The sequence below is a fragment of the Neophocaena asiaeorientalis genome, unplaced genomic scaffold (genome assembly GCF_003031525.2).
Source record: "Neophocaena asiaeorientalis asiaeorientalis breed wild unplaced genomic scaffold, Neophocaena_asiaeorientalis_V1.1 scaffold297, whole genome shotgun sequence".
NCBI classification, from domain to species: Eukaryota; Metazoa; Chordata; class Mammalia; order Artiodactyla; family Phocoenidae; genus Neophocaena; species Neophocaena asiaeorientalis.
Window position 1 is genome coordinate 1945130 of NW_020175435.1, and position 24736 is coordinate 1969865.

The following is a 24736-nucleotide window of genomic DNA, read 5'->3' on the forward strand; positions in this document are numbered from 1 at the left end:
TGTGTTAGAAGCAGAGCTAACTTTTTTTTTTTTTGGAAACAAAACTTAAGATAAAAATTTAATATGAAAACTAAGCTAACCATCTTTCACGTGTTACCAGAGCTATTGTAAATGCAAGTACCTGTTAAATTCTAGCAAAACTCTATGCTATAGGTGTTATTATTATTCCCATTCTTTAGAGAATAAATTATTGTTCAGACTGATTGAAACACTTTCCTCTAGTCACTCAACTTTTAGAGGTAGAGCTTGAACTCAAACCCATGTCAGTTTGCTTATAAAATCAATTTTCTTAAGCACTTCCCTAAATAGTTGCCTCTGGCAAGGAAATAAGCTGGATATCACTAAGAAACACATTAAAATGACCAATAGTCATATTAAAATGCATTCACCTTTGCTTATAATTTAAAGAAGTGAGACATTAAATACACACACATGTGTACATAATATTGTATCTCTCCATAGGCAAAGATTTAAAATATTAATAACAATTTTTAACAAGAGAGTGAGGTATAACTGGATTGCTCTTATATTTTTAAATTTGTTATTGAAGTATAGTTAATTTACAGTGTTGTGTATGTATATGTGTGTGTATATATATATGTATATATATATATATATTCTTTTTCAGATTCTTTTTCATTACAGGTTATTATAAGATACTGAGTATAGTTCCCTGTGTTATAGAGTAGGTCCTTGTTGTTGAACTATTTTATATATAGTAGTGTGTATATGTTAACACCAAACTCCTAATTTCAGGCTTGATTTGCTCATCTGTAAAAGGGGGATAATCCTTACTTGTGAGCATTACAATCTAAATATATAAAAAAAAAAAATCTTAGGGCAGTGGCACATATTAAATGCCCAATAACTATTATAAGCTGCTCTTCCCAAATCCCCTAACACCCACCCCACCAAAAAAACAGACAACAGAAATAAATCTTTCATCTCAGTAAAGATGAAGGCCCAGAAGAAGAACTGCCCCAGACACTCATGAGCTCTCATCAGGGCACTGGATTTAATGATCACTTTCTAGGATTGTGCAAGGATTTCCATAGTACATTCAGTTCTACATCCCATATTCTAGATCTCAAGTCAAAGCAGGCAATAGATAGAACAAAAGGAGCCAAGGGCCTTGTGAAAATAATGTACGGCAACATTCCCTACATTGTCTATGGGTTGGTGGTGTAATGGTTTACAGCCAGTTGCTCCCCAGCCCATTTCAGGGCATTATGAACCTTCTGGAGTCAGTGAGTCTGGAAATTCTAAATATAAGTTATTAGAAAAATGCAAAAGCACTGTCCAAATATCCTCCCTTTTCTCAGTATTTACTGGCAACCATGTGTTAATTGAGAGAGAAACATTGACTTTGAAGTGACCTAACTCACCTTTCGTTTTGAAGCTCTGCATGCACAGAGCCACATAACAGTGTTTAATCACTGTTGAGAGCCAAAGTCTCTTCAGTACTGTCGGTTCCAGGAAGGCAAAGTCACCAAGATTCTGACAAGCCGAATGGCAGTTGGTCTTGTGACTTTCTCCTCAAGAATGTTTTTCTACTGCCCAATCAGTTTGGCAGACTTTTATCTCCAAGTTTTGAGAAGAAACATTTCCAATAGACCTTTTTCATGTGTATAAACTAAGAAGTAAACATGGCAAAATGAATCTACAGCTGTTCTTGAGCATCAGAGAAAATGACATGTATGTGGTTTGTCTACAGCACGTTTAACTGGACGGTCCCATTCCTTTCCTTCCTGGCCTGTTTGATACTGGCAGTTGCCACCATCACTTTGTATTTCATTCCACTGCGGTACATCATTTTAATCTGGGGTAAGTTTGGCACGGTCCTTTTGCTAGCAATCAATTCCAGGTAAGAACCAATAACTCATTTTTAAAGTGTGGCTATAAACTTTAAATGTGCTCTTGTTGGCAATTAAACATGAGATTAAGAAAAGTATTGGGGGAACAAAAACTTCCAGGACCTCCCTGAAAAGGCCAGTTACATGAACGATTAGCATAGATATTTATAGGCCTCTTGCATAATTGCAATCAAATAAAAATGTGATTGTGCATGCTATTTCCCTTTGGGCTTTCAGAGTCATAAATACTCTTGAATAATATACTGCTGTGGCCCAGTAACTTTCAGGAAACGCTGTTATTCAGAGTGAGCAAACACCTGCATCTTGCCCTTTATATTATGTAAAAGTAGATCTAGCCGCTGCTAGCCTGCTCCTGACACTTTATCTCCCCTGGAAGGAAAAAAATAACCTAACCCAATACTTAAATCCAGAAGCAGTGAGGTGAAAGGGAGGGACCCTCAGTGACTACCTAACCAGTGCCTGAAAGGAAAGAAAAAGCTATTATTTACCAGGGGAAATGGTGAGGCTATATAAAGTTTAGCTGCTTTAAAAAAAAGTAGAAACAAAAGCAGCAAACTGGAAATAAATTTCAGGACTTGATTTACTCCTCAAGCTAGCAATTGGAAAAATTACAAGCAACTTTGTGAATATTTGTGTCTGTTGCTGGGTGGGCGCTGGGTTGATATAAGGAGAGTGCATTGCTGTTAGTTAATTGGAGAAGCAATCAACACTTTTCTGGAAGAATCTATCAGTTCTCGTTTTCCATTGCTCAGCTCCTGTGACCACTGCTCAGTTCTTAACCATAGTTACTTCTAGGGATCTTCAGATGTTAAGAGAGGTTCAGAGAAGTTCCAAATGTAGGTGACTGTGTTGAGATGCATTCATCTGTAAGCAAAAGCTGAAAGCCTGCAAATGCCAGGGTGAGGGGGAGCTATAATATTTCTAAAACCATTAAATGTAGACCATTTCCAAAGAGAACCTAGGCAGAATCCTGCTGATGAGAAAGGCCAAACCTAGACATTCAGAAATGGGAAAAGTCATGGGAAAAATGGAATAACTCATAACATTTCAGAAATAGAATGATTTTGAGAGAGCATAATCCATTCTTAATCCATTCTGTATTTTATCCAGGAGGTGAAAATCCTATTACATAAAGTCTCTCCTTTGTAACAAGCCCTAGAAAAGGAAAAGATATTCTAACTCCCTCTTCAGGGGTCCATTTTAATACTTCATGACTCTTAATCTTGGAGAAAGTCATCTCATATCCATGCTTAGTTTTTGTTTGTTTTTCTGTTGTGTTTTTCAGTTTCAGCACATTGGCCCATATTTGACCTTTAGGAAGGAGAGCATGGAGCTTTTCAGGGGCCCATTGATTAAGAAGGAATACATATTTTATAAAAGCATTTCCCTGAATACTCATATACTGAATGTTATCTGTATAGATTGAATAATCTCATTCTTTCTTGTTTTTCGTTAAGTGTTAGTTTCTCAATCCATTTGCTGATCACATTTAAAACACAGATCTTAAAACTGTTGTCTGACCCTAACAAGAACTTGATCCAGAATTATAAGCATTTGGCCAGTGTTTTGCTCTTTTTAAAAAGTTGGTGTGAGTTGATGGTCAGCTTGTTAAACACTGTTGCACATGATTTCTTCATCCTTCTGGTATCTACTTGATTTGCTTTTCTGCATCTCTCCCTCCAGAAAGAAGACTATACTATGTTTCTTCCTTATATTGTCAGTATTGGGATTCCAATCCATCTTTCAATTTACCCCACATCCCTTTGACTTCTCGTCTTATCCTCCAAGTTCTTGGCAGCTTTTCAACACCAACTTTTTGCATCTACTTAATGAGACATTGTTCTATTTATTGTTCAGCTTATGGATGAAATTATAAAATAGCATGGAGTTTAAGATGCTCTCCTGGATGAAAATAACCCTTTGATCTTTATGTTCTGTGTCTCATTCTTTAGTTTTAGACAGAGGTTTATAGTTTATTGATGAGCTTACCATAGATAAGCCTTGACTTATCACATGATCTGTTGCCTCTTCTCATCATGTAAAACCTGCCATACCATCATGGAATATATTCTGCCATTCTGTTAGGATTTATTCTTTTCCAAGACAAGTTAGTTATTAGCTAGCACAGATCCAGGACTTTCCTTTGCACATCTCTTACATGATCGTATTCTTGGCAGAGAATTTATCATGTAGAAGAAGACAACTTTATACGTCTTAAATTTCTAACTTTCCTTTTAACCTTCTTAAGCATCAAAAGACTATTTCTTATCCTAAGTTACTCATTTTCATTGAGTCCTGAAGTGGTGGATAAGATCCTTAAATTTTTGTGTGTGATGTTTTTTAACCTTTTGGAGCAAAATTTTTTAACTCTGTGTTCTGTTCTGTATTTCCCTATTCTTTACATCCAAATAACATTTTTGTATAAGTATTTATTAAGTAGCATAATTATTTAACATAAGTCTATGAAAGCAGCCTCATTTCATGATGGCTGTGGGGAACATTCCTTGACTCACCAACTTTATTGTAAGGTTTTAAATGGTGAGATACTTTCTTTCCTCTTTAACCGTATAATTCCTAGCGCAGCTACATATAGGTAATAGATCTTTAGTGGGTACTTAGAAAATATTTTGAGTGGATGAGTCTGCAAGTTTAATACCTGTGATCTACATAGATGGCATTTTTTGAGCTCACTACCTCTCTTATTTGGGAGTGTAATTATGAAAATTAAGTTAGAAGTGGTTTAAGAGGGATGTCTGGAATTTTCTCTAGAAAACTGTATCTACTGAATTTTGGTCATTTGTTTGTTGCATGTGTTTCTAGAAGGCAAGGCACCTTTGAGGATTAGATCCCATGGAGGTTTTCTGTACCTTTTGAGAGGTTTCCATATTCCTTCCATTCTGTTCTTCATCATAGATGCTCTAATTATACTTTTTCAGTTCTGATCTTAGCCACTTCTGATTTCCCAGGTAGATTACAAACTCTCCAAGCCGGATTTTGAGCTGCTTGAAAGAAACTGTGACTATTTAACTTTGTACCTCCATTTGATAATGCAGTATATATCACATGGAAGACACTTAGTGTTTGATACAGGAGCAAGCAAGGACCCTCTGCCCCATCTCGCCCATCCCTACCAGTATTTTGCAGTTAGGGCTACATGCCAGTCACTCATAAAATGTTCTAATTCAGTTTCAAGTGTCTATTCCCTAGTGACCATATGTGCAAAGCAGCCATGCGATTTTTTCCTCTCTCTTTCTCCGAGTGATTTATTTTTTTAACCAGAGGGCTCATTCCAATCCACTGATCTATTCAATCTATCATCATTAAATTATAGTGTCTTTCCCAAATGTTAATCCCTTGGTATTTAAATCCCACTTTCTTTCTTTGGCTAAAAAAAAAACCATAAAAATTTACGGCAGATATGCTGTATTGTTTAGGTTAAAAAATCTAAAAGTACATCTAGCATGCTACTGGAGAAACCCACAACTTCCAAATTTGGTATGTAGTCACATACCTGCCAGTATAAAGACTCTTCCATCACCGCCTGCTTTGTTTTCTTGGCTTATTGACATCTACAGTAATGATGGTAGCCCCCTTCATTGTGGTGGAATTTCAGATTATAGAATCCTCTTGGCTTTGTTGTCCAATGTGATTCTCCCTTCAACCCAAGGAACTATATAATATAGGTCTTTATTATTCAAATTTTAATATAAGAAATCTAAGGCTCAGGGAGGTTAAGTAATTTGTCTGAAACTACAGCTAATAGTACATGGTGAGGCCAGAACTGGAACCCAGCTATTCTTGTTCCCAAACCCTTGTTCCTTGCCCAGTTGCCCTTTAAAGATGACCACAGGCTCTATGATCCCCTCTTGACACTTGGTTTTACACTGTAGATAATATGGTGGAATTACTGACATTTGAGCCTGTGACATCTTAAAAAAAACAAGATGTGCTTTTGAAGCACACAATCTGAGTTCCTTATAATTTTTATTCTAACAAAGTTTTTCAAACATAGACTGTCGGAGTGCTTTGTGGACTTCTTCTGCCCTTATTGGTGCATTTGAGCTACTGGGCAGGTTTATAATCTACTCAGTGACTAAGAATGCAGTGTTTTGATCGGCTGTGATATTATCCCTGCCTGGCTGTTCATTGTAAAGACTCCAGATGCGCACACTGTATATAATTAACAATAGAAGATATATCTTTCCTCAATACGTCTTTGTCTCCCTTCATCATTTTGCCTTGTCTGTTTTCTTTTGCCAGAAAGCCCATGCTACAATTAAATGTCTTTAGAATAACACAGTGGAGAGTATTTTAAAGGAACACTGGGGGAAATTTTAGCTAGAAACATGAAGCTGCCTGTGGAGGTAGAGGGAAGAAAGGCATAGAGTGGCTTTGACTTGAGAAAAAGTGGGCTATTTGCAGGAAGTCTTCCCCAGCCCAGTCAACAAGCACCCTTGACTTATGAACATGGCCAGGTCCCATTTGCCAAGCAGATGTGAACCCAACCCTCTCTAAAGAAACTACCAGGAGTTTGTGTCAGGTGTAATGGCATGCCGAAAGTCCAGTTTTAGATGAAGGCAAAATAATATTTAATGAGAGAAGGAAAACATCAAACCTCTACTGTGTTGTAGACTATTGAACAGGTAAATGTTACCTTGCCTTCAGAGTAAGAGCCAGTCAGGGTACCACCAACGTGAACATTCAGCATCACGGAGATTGACAAGGACTTCAGATATGGTCCTTAATAAACAAGCACTCTGTGGGCAAACTTCAGAAGGCCACCTTCTGCTTCTAAGACTCGGCACAAAGGGTTGACATTTAGTGAAAAGACCACGTTTATAAACTCTGACTACAGGCACACACACCTCCAAGAAGCTCCTAGGAGCAGAGTAGGAGACAAAAGCTGGTGGAGGGGTGCATCCCTCTGAAGAGGGAACCGTGGGCAGAGCTTGTCCTGGATGTGCCCACGTGCCCAATGTGCCGCCACCAAGGACAAGTTAAACGTCACACCCCCTTCTAATTACCGTTGTCCTAAATCAGCACCGACTTCATGGCCTAGCCAAACCCTCGCACCAGTGCCACGGTCCATAAATTAAGCTAGCAACCACAGTAAGATAATTTTCCAATAATAACTTTTCACAGTTTCCTGCAGCATCAAAGTAAAATCAACATGTCAAGTTCTGTTCTGCAGTGAGAGAAGAGAAACCTGTGAAAATGAGTTGGACGGGGGGCGGGAGATAGATTTCTTGTGGGTTCTTTTTAATAACAGAAAAACAACTCCCACCCTCCACCTCCCGCTGCTAGGTTTGGTCCAGAGCTCCCAAGCAGAGACTTGTTGGGGCTAGTGAAGGCCTTTTCCCATCTGGGACATTCATTTTCCTAGCAGAGGAGGCTGTTAATCAGTGTCGTCCAAAAAACCAGTGAGCTCCACAGTTTTAGTGTGTGTTTCTGCCGCCCTGCTGATGGAATTGTAATGGGATTTTCACAGCTGAAGAAGGCAAAGCCCCTCTCCAATGATCCCCCTTTCCTTCCTCCAAGAAAAGACATTTGTGAATGATTCCACATGACAGCAACGTGTGCATGGCTTGAGGTCCAGTAATTGTTTTCACACTAATTTTTACTTGTGATTGCTTCCCCTCTCCCAGTCAGGTGAGTTTTTAAAGATAGATAGATGGATAGAGAGACATCAGCAGACAGACAGAGATCTCCCGATATTTCTGTTTTTCAGGCATAAATAAATTTACTAAGAAGTTGCGAAATCCCTACGCCATCGACAATAATGAGCTACTAAACTTCCTCTCCAGAGTACCGTCTGATGTTCAAAAGGTATGTAATGAATGCTCACCCCCAACAGGGGCCCCGACCCTGAAGTCTGGCCTGCCCCAGAGCCAGAGGAGCACAGGGCTGTGCTTGTGTGAGCCATTGAGATAACGAATCAGAAAATCCTTAAAGGGGCCTGCCTTGCAAGGAGGTGGCAAGAAAACCTTTGTCCAGAAGCATGAGATGATTGGGGAAAATTATCCTGAAAAAGAGCTACTTAAGAATGATCTGGAACTCACACTGTGAGGCTGTAGTGCAGTGAGGTTTGTCCCTTTTCTGATCGTTTGCCTTCCCAAAGAGGATAAGATGCGCTCAGCGAGTAGGAGAGCGTGAGATCCAGAGCTGGCGGAGTCTTGCCTATTTTCCTCCTCTTCCGGATGGCAGGCATTCTACGGGAAGTAGGGGGCAAGAGGATTACTCTTTTGATTCTTCTTTGCCCCAATTATCTCCTAGGCCACCCTCCTATCCCTTTCCCTTTGAAGACTTAAAGATGCTGAGGGCAAAGCCCCCACTTACTCTAATACACATAGAGGCAGAGACAGCATGCAATAATTTGAGATCAGTCAGAAGTATTATTCACAGGTAATGGTCACTTAGTCCAGCAGTGTCCCTTTTCTTTGGATACACAGAGGTTAACCAAGGCAACAATACCGGAAAGTCCACAGGGCAGCCTAATTCAGGGCCCTGCAGATCAGGCTGCTATAAATCCAGAGGTGGGAGGGCAGGCAAAGACCTCTCTAATGGAGAAGAGAAACCATAGAATAGGTAGATGGGGAGACCGTGGCATGAAATGCCATCATGACGATCAAAGACACAATCTTTTATTGTCTGAGAGAATCCCAAATCAAGTATCAATTTCTAGGCCACTGTACCATAATTCATTTCCCAGCAGCTCCGGGTGGATTGCAGAGACGTAAGGCTGAAAGGCCCCGGAGAGTTTCTTTCCTCTTCATTCCAACTTCTAGAGATTAAAATAGACCTTGTGATGCTTTATCTTTTAACCTTCATTTAATGATATAATTATCTATTAAAATGCATTCTATAAATATGAATTTCCTTGTTAACATTGCATTGCATGATTGTAAAATAGTAGCTTGGCCCCTGTTTGTTTGGCCTTGAAGATTGGCAGGCGTGTCATCCCCTAGGGGACCTTCACAAGACACTCTAAAGAAAGCATGCTTTTTTCACATATCTGCTTTCCACCAAGTATAGCTCAGTTTATGTGATGGGATAGGATGTCCTTGAGGAGTTTGGCACAAATACTCAAAATAGTGAGCACATGTGGTCTGTAATACAATACTTTAAATAAAGCCATTCCACCATCAACCTATCAAAGCACACACACCAAAGCAATACGACTGCAACATACCATCACTTGAGTCACAACGTGAGTTTGTGCCTGCATCCTTGAAGAATGGAAATTCCCATCAAGCTCCCGCTAAGGATTATCTGTGCACAGTTTGGGCACCAGCCCTGAGCGAGGTCATCCAGTTGGAGTTGGCGTGAACACAAAGGGATACAACAAAAGAGCATTTGAGGAAGATGTACAGTAAGCTAGCAAGATCTCTGTGTATCTCCAAGAGCACTTGCTAATAACACAGTAGACAGTTTGCCACTGGGGACTCCCCACGTGCTTATATTTGTCACAGATGTTTTAGCCATTACACTGTAAATGAAATTCATTTATAAGAGAAATATTTATTAGTCTGGGGCCAGCGTTAATTTCAACATCTCTCCCCCCTCTGGCAAAAGAAATGTATGTAATTGGCAGAGATTTTTTTCCCCAAGATTTTAGATATTTCTAAATGAATAATTCTTAGTAAGTTGCTGTATCATATACTAAGATAAACATTCCCAAGAGGCTGTTATTAAGCTCTTTTCTGGTTGAACACGGGCATACACAGAACTAAAACCATCTAGCAGTGCCGAGAGCAGGTAGAAACCCAGAAACCCATGCATCTCATTAGAAAAATCTGCTTTTAATATTTTGGTTTCAAGAAATGATGCATGACTCCTCAAATCCTTCCTGCAATTAATCCCTCCATGTTCCTGTGTTTAGAAAATGATTCATTACCTTTGAACCTTCCTTCCTTTGCCTTGGTGCGTCCTCGGGGAGCCATTAGCACACTGTGGTGAGCTAGGGTTACCTAACTGCCAGTGTCACGTCTGTCTGTTTTCACAGGTGCAGTATGCAGAGTTGAAGCCCGGCAGCAGCCAGAGCCCCCTTCGGAAGAAGCGCAGCGCACTCTAGGACACACACAGACCTTGGACGCCAGCACCCGATTCCATGTTGGGCTGATTAGACCAATATTCTCTCTCGTTCAGTGGTATCCGTGGTGTCAGTCTGAAATGTGTGCTGTGTGGAGCCCTGTCTGTATCCTCCCTCTTCTTCGTTGCACAGATGCACGCACGTGTGTGTGCATCCATGTGCAGGGGTGTCCTGGTTGCATCCTGAGTCAGCCCGGTAAAAGGGAACAACCCAGAGATGGTAAAAGACTAACATCCCTTCTCAAGTAGGAGATAAAGCAAGGCTTCCATGGGTCTGAGCACCCTCCTTGAGAACAGCCAGGAGGCCACTTGGATTCGAGCATGACTTTGAACTCGTTTTCACACATCCAACAGATTCTCATTAAGATTCAGTTATTTGCACTCCCCACCCCTACACTCCTTTCAGATGATTGTTCATGAGTCCGTTTTCCTCTCTGAGTTAACAAGTCCTTGATAGATAGTCACCGTCCACCCAAATAATATATATTATAAATAGATTTTTTAAAAATAATTACCAGGATCAGCCCAATTCTTTAGGGATCTTTCAGCCGTACTTACCAAAGACCTATATGTAAAATTTCAGTAAGCTGCTTGGTGCTGGATGCCAGCCTGCATCATGGTCCGTTGCTGGCAATGGATGTCCCAGGAAGGCCCCAAGGGATCATGCACCCCAAACCTGAAGGTTCCCTGAAAGTATGTGGTTGCCTCAAATAGCCATTTCTTCTGACTTGACTTTTTGCTTATCTCCCAAGTAAAATCTCAATATTATAGCTTGAGAAAGGGGCAGCACCCTTCATTTGCCTGCGTTTTTAAGAAAGTGAAAATGCTGTAGCAATCCAAATGGATCTTTTGTTCCTGAGCAAAATAGGCTACACGTAATAAAAATATATCTCAGAACCCCATTCCCAGAAAAGTACCACCCCAAAGTCTTTTTGAGTATATCAGCCTTCACCGTTTCACTGTAACCCCCTCCAAGTAAAAATCCCAGTTTTTATGCATATATAAAATGTATACAAATACCTTTCTGTTCAAATAATGTTTAAGTTGTAAAGACTGTATTTTGTTGACACGTACTTTGTATGTGCAGATTTATATATATATATAATATATATATATGTATTGTAAAGAAAAGTTGAGGTAAAAAGATCTAATAGTGAGTTTTACTGTTTTTTTTTTCCTCTCTCTCTCTCTGGGTTGTAATTTAATAATCTTCAAACAAAATGTTTATGAAAAATGCCAAAGATTCTAAACCTTATCACCCTGTGTCTGTTTTTCTTCATATTCTATCTTCCTGGGTTGCTTTCTGGCTGAGCCAGATTTCTGCATGATTTGATTTACTTCAAGTTAATGAAGCCGGCTGAAAAAGAACCTTGCAGAAATTATAAAAGCTCCAGTAAATCTCTGAGTTGTACATACAATAGATACCCAAGAACCTCTTTTGTTAAACCAGTTAATCTTCTGTGTAAACAATGCCTCATTGTCTCACTCCCAACTACCATCTAGTTTATCATAGTCTGTCATTTTGTAAGGACCTAAGTCAGACATTTTTAAACAGACACGTGAGATCTGATCAGTCATTTGAATGAAAACTTTCAGCAGCAAAATAACCCCTTATTCATTTAAAAGTGGAACCAATACTTTATTGTTATTCTCTTGCAATAGAATTTCAAAATGAAATAATTCGCCTGAAAAGAAGGCATCATTAGTTAGACTTATCTCTTCTGTAGTCCGACTGGAATTTTCAGCATTAAGTTTAGGACACAAACAGTAGCTGGGACGCAAGAGCAAGGACAGAATGAACCTTCAGTAAACTGTATGGAAAACAGTTGTTAATTAAGTAGGCATGGGATGTTAAAAATGAATGCTCTCTACAAGTGAAATGTTAAGATTCATACAAGTAGTCAAACTCGTATGAAAGATTCGGGGATGCTTTAGATAAAATTTATGGATAATGGTTTCACAGTGTGATAATTAAAGATAATTTAGTAGGAATGTTGAAGTCTGGCCAAGCTCTTCTGGTTCTTCCAGTCCTGCTTGGTGTCTTACAGGCATCTCTTCCTCAGCAGTTCGGAAATTCAGCATTATCCTTCCCTCCATGTGTGCAGGACCCCTAACCCCACAGTCTCCTTCTAGCTTTGTTATTCCTTATTGGCACAGGCATCTTATGGGCTGGGAGGCCCTTGGCATCCCTTTTTTCATTCCTCGTGCTTTTATCACCATCTCCCAACCCATAAAATCTGGTAGATCAGTGTTGACACATTATCTTGTCCGTTTATGTTTTGTACATTTCCATTCGCGACCACCCAAGTCACCGCCCAAGCTGAGGCCTCTGTAACCTCTCACAAGTCAAGGTAATGGTGCCAATTACATTATGCCAGGTCAATATTCATTCGGATTATTCTTTTCCCTGTAAATACTTTCTCCTCAGTTTCTATCCAAATTAATTCTAACCTCCTTCAGAGCTTTCAGAAGTCTCCTACCCGCACTGGTTTTCTTAGTTCCTTGGCTGGATTAGAGTCCACCTTTCTCTTTTGCACCCCGACAACTTAGATATCTTTATGGCATCTGCCGTATTCTGCCATCGCTCATAATTACCAGAGGCCTTGACTCCCACTTCCCTCCACTGGATAGCCCATCCTATCTGGCATCTAATAGTCACTCAGAAAATATATGATTCACTGGCCAGGTCATAGAAAACATTTCTTTCTCTGCCCTTTCATGTGTGATTCTCAGAACAGAGGCCTGAGCTGGATAAATTAGTGTGCTCAATCCCAGGAAATAATTTCTTGCATTAAGCGCATACCCTCATATTATGTGATATTACTTATAAGCTCTGGCCATGTTGATTAAACTTTTAAACTAAACAGTGTCATATTTGGAGAAGTCCTTACCTACATGTCAAAGGAAAATATAACGTTTATTTGTAGGTTGTAAAACAATTTTTGATTCTTTTTCTTATTATTTATCACTGAGCAAACATATATTGAGTGTTGATGATATACTTGAACAAAGCAGAGTACATTCCCTTGGTAGAGCCAGACATTAAACAGATATTTTCAAGCAGTGGCATGACATTCTCAGATTCAGCTTTTAAAGAGATCATTCTGACTGCAGTGGGTACACAAGCAATTACGAATGACCAGAGAAGAGCCAGTTGTAGAGCTCCTGATAAGTTAATGTTTGCCTGGACTTTCAAATAAGAGCACTGGAAAAAGAAACACATATAAGTGAAATCAGAGAATGGTTAAGAGATTAAAGTGAGCAGGACTTCACAGTTGCTTGACTATGGGGTGAGGGAGAGAGTAGATCAAGGATGGCACTCAGTCCTCTTGTCTCTGGGTCTGGAAAGATCATCTTGCCTTTTACCAAGAGAGAGGATTGTAAGAGCAGCCAGGGGAAGAACTGCAGGGACCCAATTTTAGATGGCGTTGAATTTGGGATGCTTGAGAAACCTCCAAACGGGGATGTCTATGAGGTGACTGAAATGGAGCTAAAAGAAATACACTGTACTTGAGAGAGATACATTTAAGGGCCAACAGTCATAGAAGATGAATGAAGCTACATGCTTTAAGAGATTGAACTCAACACACACACACACACACACACACACACACACACACACACACACACACACACATATATAAAGATTAGTCAGCTAAGACTGTAAATAGAAATTGAATTAAATAGGAAAGCAGTAAGCATGTGCTGTCATAGAATTCAAGGATAGAGCATGTTTCCAGAAATATGTGTGCTAAATGCCACTGTGATCACATAGATTGAGGACAGAATGATGACCGTAATGACATGGCAGTTTGGGAGGACCTTGGCAACGAGTCATTTCAGGGGAGCGGTAGGAGTAGAAAAAGATCGGGGTTGAGACGTGAGTGGATGTCAGAACGTGGAGACTGAATGGAGGTAACTTTGCAAATTTCCACTGGAGGGAGACGGGGGAGAGAGGGCAGAGATTGGGAATGAAGGAAGGGCTACAGGATGATTGTAGTAAGAGAAAAAATTAGATGTGTCATGAACTCAGTGTATACCCATCAGCTACAAAAAATTCTTCATGAGTATGAGATGGAGTTAACTATATTCATTATTTAAAATTATGTTCTGTCAAAACCCATCTCTCATTTATGTAGTCTTAATCTAACTTTTATGGCAACAGAATGGTTGAAAAATCGAAATAGAATATTCTCTGAAAATATAATGAGTAGTCAATTGAAAATTGAATAAAAGTTGAAGGGTGACTTCTCAAGAATGGCTTAAAGCACATTACCTCTTTCTATAGGTCTCTTTGTATAAAACCTGCCATTCTGTTCCGGCATTTTAATGTAATAATTTACACAGGAAAATCGATAGTCAAGCACATCAGAACGGTTAACATTTTATAGCACTTATCAAATGCCAGATACTTTCTAGGTGCTTTAGATGTAATAACACATTTAATAATTTTTTGAAAAGCAACTATGATATTCCCCCCAAATACTTATTTAAAAAAAAACAACAAAAAAAAACACTCATCTTATACAAACTCTCCTAGAAAACAGCAAAAAAGATTACACTCTTCTACACATTTTATGAGGCCAGGATAATCTTCATCCCCAAACCCAACAAGATGATACAAGAATGGAAAATTACTTACCAAAATCCCTTATGAATATAAATGTAAAATTATGAAAGATATATAAGCCTCTACACTGAAGAATATTAATGAAAGGATGAATATATACAAATGATGGGGTTCATGGATTAGAAGTTCAATATATTAAGATGTCAGTAGATTGAATGTAAGCCTGGTAAAAATTAGAGGTTTGGGTTTTTTTTGCAGAAATTAATCAGCTGACTCTAAAATGTATATGGAAATACAAGAGTTCAAGAATAGTCAAAGCAATCTTACAGGTAGTAACTCTAGCAGATGTCCAGATGTATTACAAAGCTATTGTAACTAAGACAATGTGGTATTGGCACAAGCGTGGACAAATAGATCAATGAGGTAGAAAAGACCAGAAGCAGACCCACACATATTTGGTAACCTGTGACCTAATTTATGTCAAAGGTAACATATTTGCAATGCGTAGGGAAAAGACCTTTTTGGAAAATGATGCTGGGTTATTTTAGTATCCATGTGGATAAAATGAATCGACCTCTTCCATATATAATTTACAAGAATCAATTCCATATGAGTTCGCAGGTCCAAAAGTGGATGGCAAAATAAAGATTTCAGAAAAAGACATAGGAAAATATTTTCACATCTATGTGATAAGCAAAAAGATTTCTTAAACTGGAGACAAGATGCTAATCATAAAGGGAAAATATTGTTAAGTTGTTGATCATTACAATTAATCTTTTCCTCAAAAAATCTGACTGAGTGTAAAAATAAGCCACAAAGTGGGAGAAGATATGCAATCTCTATATGTAAACTGGCAAAGGATTCTTATCCGGAATACGTAAAGAATTTCTACAATGAAAAGGCTGATAACCCAGTAGAAAAATGGGCAAAAGACTTGAACAGGCACTGTACAAATGAGCCTATCCAAATGGCCAGAAAATATATAAAAAGGTGCTGAACAGCATTAGTCATCAGGCAAATGGAAACTGAGATCACAAAATGATACAATTGCACAAAGCCAGAATAACTAAAGTAGGAAAGTCAATATTAAACATTCTCAAGAATATGGGGAAAAAATTCTCATACTTGCTGGTGGGTGGGAACATAAATTGGTACAACCACTTTGGAAAACTGGTTGGCAGTATCTATTAAAGCTGGCTATATGAATACCCTATGACCCTTCCCCCAGGTCTACTCTTAGGTTTATAACCAATAGATATGTGCATGTCAATAAAAGGCATGCCCGAGAATATTTGTAGCGGCGCTACTTGTATAATTCCAAACTGGAAACAGTATATAGATAGATATAGGTATAGATAGATAGATAGATAGATAGATAGATAGATAGATAGATAGATATAGATAGATACCCATCAATCGCTGGGTTGATCAGTAAATTGTGACTCTACAATGGAATACATAGAGAAATGAAATGAAAAACTGTTACATGCAACAACATGGAAAAATTTCACAAATAATGTTGAGCAAAAGGAACAAGACAGATGCACAGGTAAATGCAATGTATGATTTCATTTATGTCAAGTTCAAAAACAGGGAGAATACAGTCTATGATGTTAGAAGTCAGGAGGCTGTGGGGATAGTGACTAAAAGAATCTATGAGTGGGCTCCTGGGATGATGGTAATGGTCAGTTGTTTTGGTTTGGACTCTAGTTACATGAACTTGTTCACTTTGTGAAATTCCCTGAACTTAAGACTAATGTAATTTCCTGCATGTTTCCTAAAAAGAAAAGAAAAACGATGAAGCATGACAATTTTATCCCTAATTTACAATGAAAGAAACCAAGACCAATCACTGTTAAGTATTTTAAACATGAAAACAGAGAAACCCTTCAAATAAACCTTTAAAATTGTGTAAAAGTTGGGAGTCACTTTAAACGATAAACCCAAAGGCAGTTCTTACGTAATCTTATTGCCTTTGAGTATTCGATTTCATGTTAAATCAACCATCAGTTTTAAAAAATCTTTATTATCAGGAGTACTAAAAATGACTTCTAACTGATTACATGATGAAGCATTAAAAAGTTGCTTTGCATGAGCAAACTGACCCATAAAACCTCAGGATCCTAAGTGTTCCGGAAAATTTTAACTTTTTACAGTTTATACTTAGGTTCATTGAGCCTGGCATCCTAGGACAACATCTCTCACATGAGTTATTTTTTTTCCCTTTTCACATATTAAAGCTTGTAGAGCAAAAAAGTGATGGAATTTTTGTGGTTCCTGAGAAAGGCTATGTGTCTTCTCTCCCATGGGAAGAAATAGAGATAGATGATGATAAACAGGTAGATAGATAGATAGATAGATAGGTAGATGATAGGTGATGGATGGATAGATGATAAATGGATGATAGAGATAGATGATAGATATAAATATAGATGATATAGATGAGAGTGTATGTATATACATATATATGCATATATATATTTGTATCTTCCTGTATTGATCTCTGCCTTTTCATCTCTTTAAAAAAAAGGGAAAGACATGTAAAATTATTATAAAGCTTGATATTTGTGTATTGAAATGTGGATTTACATTATCAGCTTCCATATATATATATATATATATATATATATATATAAATATTGCTGAAGTGAAAACTTTACCTTCTTAGGCTCAGTAGTTGGAGGCCTACAAATTAAACTCAACTAACAGATAAACAAGAGAAAGAACAGATTTTAACCATGTAAGGGAGTTCACAAAGAAATGTGACTCAAAGAGGGCAGTTGAATTTGGGACTTAAACACCATCTTAGGAGGCGAAGGGAAGGAGGAGAAGGGCATGTAAAATGGGAAGACAAATGTCTTGTTAGAGGGGAGAAGGGAGGAATAGCACATGGGAAAACAGATGACTTTTAGGAAAATTAGATGGGCCCTTAGGAGAATAGATGGATGGATGGGAGATAGAATAGTTTTGTGGCAATGTCTGTCTAGGTGTGGTGCCTTTTCATTGTCCCTGGTGATGGGTCAACCTTCCTAGTTTGCTCTTTGGCAGGGGATTTAAAACAACTGAGTTCTTTTGGGAAGCTCTGCTTTCAGTCAGATAAAGGAGTTCGTAAAAAAAAAAAATCATCTGTTGATTCTCAAATGTCTTCAGCTCCAAATAATTTTTATGTCACAATGGTATATTCTGTACTCCTTCAATATGTATATACATACACATGTATAGTCGTACGTTTTTGTGAAATTTCACATATCTCCAAAAATTGATCCAAAGACTCCAATTAAGAACCCAAGAACTGTGTTTTCAGGTAAACTATTAGAAGTTTGTCTCTTGCTGCATTTGAAACATCAGGGTGCAGGGTGTGTTTTTCTAGGAGCCCAAGGTCAGTAGTGTGCTCATTGCCAGAATCCGACTCATTTATTTCTGATCCAGCTTTTCTCTGGGAAATGTTTTATTAAGCTAGTCTTTATAGGCTGAAAAATCCTAAAATTTCATGTTGGTTTTCCATTCCCTTAATTCATTACAATAATGCATACAAGCTTCTACCCTCCATGTATTTTCATTATCAGATCAAAACAACTGGTTGGAAAAGTGAAAACACATGAAATCATTTGTTTAACTGCATAACAAATAGCTGCCATAACTGACTCAGTGTGCACCTACCCAAAAGGCCTGCACAACCCAGAGCAGTGGTCCAGCCAAGCAACGTTACCAGGGACACGTGGAACATTCCTGGCACAGTGAAGGGAGACTGCAGATGGGTTTTATTTAGTCGAGGCATGAATCACCTGTATGTTACGTAGACTCTATATTGGGCTGCACCCAGGCAGAAACTGGAGGTTGCTGGACGCGAATCTGGTATAAGAAGTGGGAGGCTTTGATTTGCATTTTTCTAATGATTAGTGATGTTGAACATCCTTTCATGTGTTTATTGGCAATCTGTATATCTTCTTTGGAGAAATGTCTATGTAGGTCTTCTGCCCATTTTTGGATTGGGTTGTTTGTTTTTTTGATATTGAACTGCATGAGCTACTTGTGTGTTTTGGAGATTAATCCTTTGTCAGTTGCTTGGTTTGCAAATATTTTCTCCCATTCTGAGGGTTGTCTTTTCATCTTGTTTATGGTTTCCTTTGCTGTGCAAAAGCTTTTAAGTTTCATTAGATCCCATTTGTTTATTTTTGTTTTTATTTCCATTTCTCTAGGAGGTGGGTCAAAAGGGATCTTGCTGGGATTTATGTCATAGAATGGTCTACCTATGTTTTCCTCTAAGAGTTTTATAGTGTCTGGCCTTACATTTAGGTCTCTAATCCATTTTGAGTTTATTTTTGTGTATGGTGTTAGGGAGTGTTCTAATTTCATTCTTTTACATGTAGCTGTCCAGTTTTCCCAGCACCACTTACTGAAGAGCTTGTCTTTTCTCCATTGTATATTCTTGCACCGGTCAGAATGGCCATCATCAAAAAATCTACAAACAGGGACTTCCCTGGTGGTGCAGTGTTTAGGAATCCACCTGCCGATGCAGGGGACACGGGTTCAAGCTCTGGTCCAGGAAGATCCCACATGCTGCGGAGCAACTAAGCCTGTGCACCATAGCTACTGAAACCCGCACGCCTAGAGCCCATGGTCCACAACAAGTTCAACCACCACAATGAGAAGCCAGCTCATCGCAATGAAGAGTAGCCCCCACTCGCCGCAACTAGAGAAAACCCTTGCACAGCAAGGAAGACCCCACGCAGCCAAAAATAAAAAAATAAATTAAAAAATCTACAAACAATAAATGCTGGAGAGGGTGTGGAGAAAGGGAACCCTCTTGCCCTGTTGGTGGGAATGTAAATTGATATAGCCACTATGGAGAACAGTATGGAGGTTTCTTAAAAAAACGAAAACTGGAACTACCATATGACCCAGCAATCGCACTACTGGGCATATACCCTGAGAAAACCATAATTCAAAAAGAGACGTGTACCACAATGTTCATTGCAGCTCTATTTACAATAGCCAGGACATGGAAACAACCTAAGTGTCCATCGACAGTTGAATGGATAAAGAAGATGTGACACATATATACAATGGAATATTACTCAGCCATAAAAAGCAACAAAATTGAGCTGTTTGTAGTGAGGTGGATGGACCTGGAGTCTGTCATACAGAGTGAAGTAAGTCAGAAAGAGAAAAACAAATACCGTATGATATCACATATATATGGAATTAAAAAAAAAATGTGGTTCTGAAGAACCAAGGGGCAAGACAGGAATAGAGACGCAGACGTAGAGAATGGACTTCAGGACACGGGGAGGGGGAAGGGTAAGCTGGGTTGAAGTGAGAGAGTGGCATGGACATATATACACTACTAAATGTAAAATAGATAGCTAGTGGGAAGCAGCCTCATAGCACAGGGAGATCAGCTCAGTGCTTTGTGACCACCTAGACGGTTGGGCTAGGGAAGGTGAGAGGGAGATGCAAGAGGGAGGGGATATGAGAATATATGTGTACGTATAGCTTATTCACTTTGTTAAACAGCAAAAACTAACACAACATTGTAAAGCAATTATACTCCAACAAAGATGTTAAAAAAAATAAAACATTAAAAAAATAAAAGACTGATGTACTGAAATTGGAATGATACAGAGATTAGCACAGTCCCTGTGAAAGGATGACATACAAATTTGTGAAGCGTTCCATAGTTTTTAACAATAACATTTGTGAAATAACAACAAAAAAATAAGTTAAATATGACTTCAACTTTTAAGCAATAGTGAAATACTGCACAACAGAAAAAGGCTTTCAAAGGAATTTTCAAAACAATGACATATGTACTGAGTACCTACTACATGCATAGGAGGTATAATGACTTCATGTGTTCTTGTGTGTATTGCTATAATACCCAGGCATTAAAACCAGTGCCAGTATTTCAATTCAATTCTTCTTTGATAATATTTCAAAAATTCTACAGAAAGCTTTCTTTTAATTTTTACCCTAGAGATATTTTCCTATTAATGTGCCTGGCAGCAATTAACCAGTCAGATAAAAACTCCTTTTGATGTAAGTTTTTAAGTTAGTAGGATATTTCCAAATTGGTAGAAATACTAATTAGGAAATACTCTGGTTTGAGAAATTGTGAAATTAATAAAACTTTCTTGCTTCTGATTAAACAAACAGAAGAAGAAGTGGGCTGCACCGCCTCTGACTGCACCGTGAAAGTGTCGGACATCAATGGCCAGGGACAGGTTCTCTGGTCATGCAGCGCCATAACCCTAACAGAGCTGCACTTACCAGGGGAGGGACACAGGTACCTGTTGTCTCAAACTCTGAAACTTTTGCCCTTGACTATGTATACTGATGCCCTCAGGTGCAGCATCTTTTTCCCCAGGGAATTTAGAAGTGCAAGTGCTACCTGGCTTAATGCTCTGAGTAGAAAAAAAGCCCCTATCATGTAAAAATAATATTTCTTCATTTTCGTATTGTCTGTACTGTGTGTGTGTGTGTGTATATATATATACTATATATATATATTCCATTTTAAAATTACCTGAAATGTTTGTGCTAAATATTCTTTTCTCTTCCAAATCATTAATAAAGATGCTAAAACAGGTCAGCACATAACATTGATCCCTTCAGACAACTGACCAGACACTTCTTTTAAACTAGATCCAAGAGCATTTATCACTATTAAGGCCTTAAAAAGTAATTGGATTCAACTAATCAGTCTGCATTTTTTTCCCAGCAAATTAAACTGAAAATTGGAGCTTTGTGAAATACCACTGAATCTTCTATACTGATGTTAAATAGCAAACAGAACTTAGAACCTTTTCCAGATAACCCCTCTCACTCAATATTCTCGTTTAAGCTTCATAATTTATAGTAGTATATTTGCTTTTAAAACTCTGGGCTGTTAAAATCATCGCAGTCACTACTATTTATTGATGGTCATTTATATTCAAGGCACTTTGAAATCATAGTTTTAGTCAATTACAAAGATGTTTTGCATAATTAGCAGGGTCTGTCTAGGCATAAGGTTTTGATCTGTGCTTCAATTTTTTTTTTTTTTTTTTTTTTTTTTGTGGTACGTGGGCCTCTCACTGTTGTGGCCTCTCCCGTTGTGGAGCACAGGCTCTGGACGCGCAGGCTCAGCAGCCATGGCTCACGGGCCCAGCCCCTCCGCGGCATGTGGGATCCTCCCGGACCGGGGCACGAACCCGTGTCCCCTGCATCGGCAGGCGGACTCTCAACCACTGTGCCACCAGGGAAGCCCTTTGCTTCAGTTCTTGATATTACATGAACCACTTTGAAAGAGTCATGGTTAGGAGGTTGCTCTAAGGTCTGAGCCATTTTAGAACTATTGACTTTTGAATGATACGGTCACCTGACAGCTCTTTCCCGTGTTTCTTATAAATGGTAACTTGGTCAAGCTGTCCATTCGTATCAAGTATTCATATTGACTGTTCCTGTGAAAGATTTCCAAATGAATAGTGTCTCATTCATTTAATAATTAATGCCCCCTTTTCTCCTAACCCTTAGACTTCAGCCTAGATTTCGATTATTCATAGTCCTGTGGAACATGAATGCAATGCACATGTGGTCCTAAAAGTTGCCATTATACACTAATATGTATAAAATAGATAACTAATAAGAACCTGCTGTATAAAATAAAATAAAATAAAATCCAAAAAGTTTTAAACCTTATCGTATTGCACTTCTCTCTCAATGTCCTGATAAACTATACAATTGTTACCTTATTTAATCTGTGTTTCACTCACTTTCTCTCTTTTACAGCTGTCAATTCTCTAACTCAAAGATGGCAAACATTTTACACGTCCTGAAACAGGCAATTTAAAAGGGGGGATTTAAAAACTCAGAGGGCTGGTTGAGCCCAGATTTGGACTATATCAAAATGAAAACCAGTTCCCTTCCTCCAACTGCCTTTCATTAACATTTGATTGTTATTGGCTTGGGTGACCTCAATGACCTGGAGCTAGAAAGAGAGAGGTTCAAGTCCAAGATTGGGTACTATGGTGGTAATTTACTGTATGTCTGGGCAACACACTATTCTTCCTGGAGCCCCAATTTCTTCATTTCTAGATTAGAAATAATAGCACCCAAATTAACGGATTTTGAATAAAGAATATAAATACTCGACAGTGTCAGGCACACACTCTCTGCTTTTATTAGATTAAGATATATATATGTGTGTGTGTGTGTGTGTGTATATATATATATATATATATATATATATATGCAGAAAAGTGCATATATCAAGTGCGCAGTTTGATGAATGTTTACTAATTGAATAGCATTATGAAACCAGCACCCAGGTCAAGGAACTTGACATTACCAGTGCCCCAGAAGCCTCTCCTGTGCCTCTTTTCATTCTACACCTCAAGGGTACATGCACGTTTTCTCAAACTTGGCACGATTGGTATTTGGAGTCGGATACTTCTTTGATGCAGAGCAGTGGCAGTGTGATGTTTAGCAGCATCCCTGGCTTCTGACAATTAGATGCCTGTAGTACCTCCCAATCCTGCCAAAATATGACAATCAAAAGTGTCTCTAGATATTGTCAGATTTTGGGGGGGTGGGTTGGTGGGAGGCAAAATGTCCCCCAGGTGAGAACCTCTGCTATATACTATTCTTTATACCACTAGGAACTAAGTCCTGAGGTGCACCTCCTGTGTGAGCTGTCACTTGTTCTCCTCTGTCTTCCCTCCTCTGTGGGGACTCATGCAGTTGAGAGAAACTTCTGAGTACCAACTACTACCAAGTATGTACCTAGGAGTTCTGAAATCCACATCCTCCTGGGGCCTGGGGCTCCAAATGTCTTCTTTTCCCATTTCTCCCTAGCTCCTACCAATTTTTGCTAGTAGAAGTGTAAATTAGTTCATCTACTCTGGGAAACTGTTGGCAGTATTTATAGGGATTTATTAAGCTGTACATATGTGTACCCTATGACTACCCCAGTTTGAGTATTTACTTAATCATTTACATCTGGCCTTTCCCAAAAAGAGATCTGAAGTAATTTGCAACAGACAACATTAACATATTAATTAACCTGTATATTTTAGTGGAGTAGTACAGCTGAAAATAAGAAAAGTTATTTCCTTGATTTGTAATACAAGAAAGCTGGGGAGTTCAAGATGAAGAGTAATATTAGTATTAATTGTTTTGTAATAAACATTCTTGTTTATAATTTGAATCAGATTCCAAATAAGTTCACATATTTCATTGTTAATATATCTCTGAAATCACTTTTAAGCTGGTATGTTTCCAATCTGTATTTTTTGTCTCAATTTATTAGTTAAAGAAACTGATTTTTTTGTCCTGTAAATCGTCTGATCATCTGAATTTAAATGATTGCATCCCCATGGTGTCATTTAATATGTTCTCTGTCCTCCTGTTCTCTGTAAATAGTAATTGGAAAGAGGTGTTCTCAGGTACAGTTTGAAGTATAAGGCCCTGACAATTAGCTTTTTGGATTGTAATGTAAGTGCCTGACATTAAAGGCATCCATTTCAAAGACATTCATCTTGAATGAACACATTGTCAACCAGCCATTATGTAAGGAGCCAGGCCACCCCACCCATGAAGTTCTCCTTCCAGAAAGTCCTGGCTGACCTAGATAACTGACCTTTTTGGTGACCCTGCTTTTCCTTTCTTCTACTTTAATTCCCACTCTTATGGTTTAAATTCACCAATAAATAGTGAACCCACAAAACCCTAGGCACCCCACCCTTGACCCCAGTAAAGGCACAACTTCAAGGTCCATGCTCTCTTTCTCTCTCTCTCTCTCTCTCTCTCTCTCCCCCCCCATGACCTTGTTGTATGGCCCCAGGAATGCTGTGTACCCTCCAGGACCTGTGAGTAATAAATCTTGTTCATTTCAAAGTTCCCTGATGGCTGCTGCTGAGGTGTCTGCAGGATCTTGCAATCAGAATAAGAATCACAAGGGCTGGTCCAGCCACTGCATTCAAAATGTCTATGGGGACTCACGATGGACCAAGCTGAATGCTCCCAGATATTCCTAGCTGATAGCATTACTATTGATAGGCTGAGACAGAAACAAAATAAGGTTTGATGATTTTTGATGCTATTTCATAGTGCTGCTATACTCTGCCATCAAGAGGCATATAATGTTAGCGATGAATGAAGTCTAGATCTATTACTTCATTAGGACTGCAGTATAGGAATATTTTACATTTAATGTTTCTCCTTA

General features: G+C 38.6%; 1 protein-coding gene and 1 non-coding gene across 5 annotated transcripts in view; both read left to right on the forward strand.

The window, feature by feature from the left end:
* The window catches only part of MCTP2 (multiple C2 and transmembrane domain containing 2), a 243719-nt gene extending 232974 nt beyond the window's left edge, over nt 1-10745 (forward strand). For all 4 annotated transcript variants that reach the window (XM_024767708.1, XM_024767710.1, XM_024767709.1 and 1 more), the window contains 3 exons: nt 1715-1824; nt 7603-7700; nt 9877-10745. In XM_024767708.1, coding sequence (XP_024623476.1) covers nt 1715-1824; nt 7603-7700; nt 9877-9945 — 277 coding nt within the window. In that variant the 3' untranslated portion in view covers nt 9946-10745. The remainder of the gene's footprint in view (nt 1-1714; nt 1825-7602; nt 7701-9876) is intronic.
* A 9366-nt stretch (nt 10746-20111) lies between these two features.
* Nucleotides 20112-20217, forward strand: LOC112414973 (U6 spliceosomal RNA). Its single transcript, XR_003006248.1, has one exon. It is a non-coding gene; the product is annotated as a U6 spliceosomal RNA (small nuclear RNA).
* Nucleotides 20218-24736: the final 4519 nt, after the last annotated feature.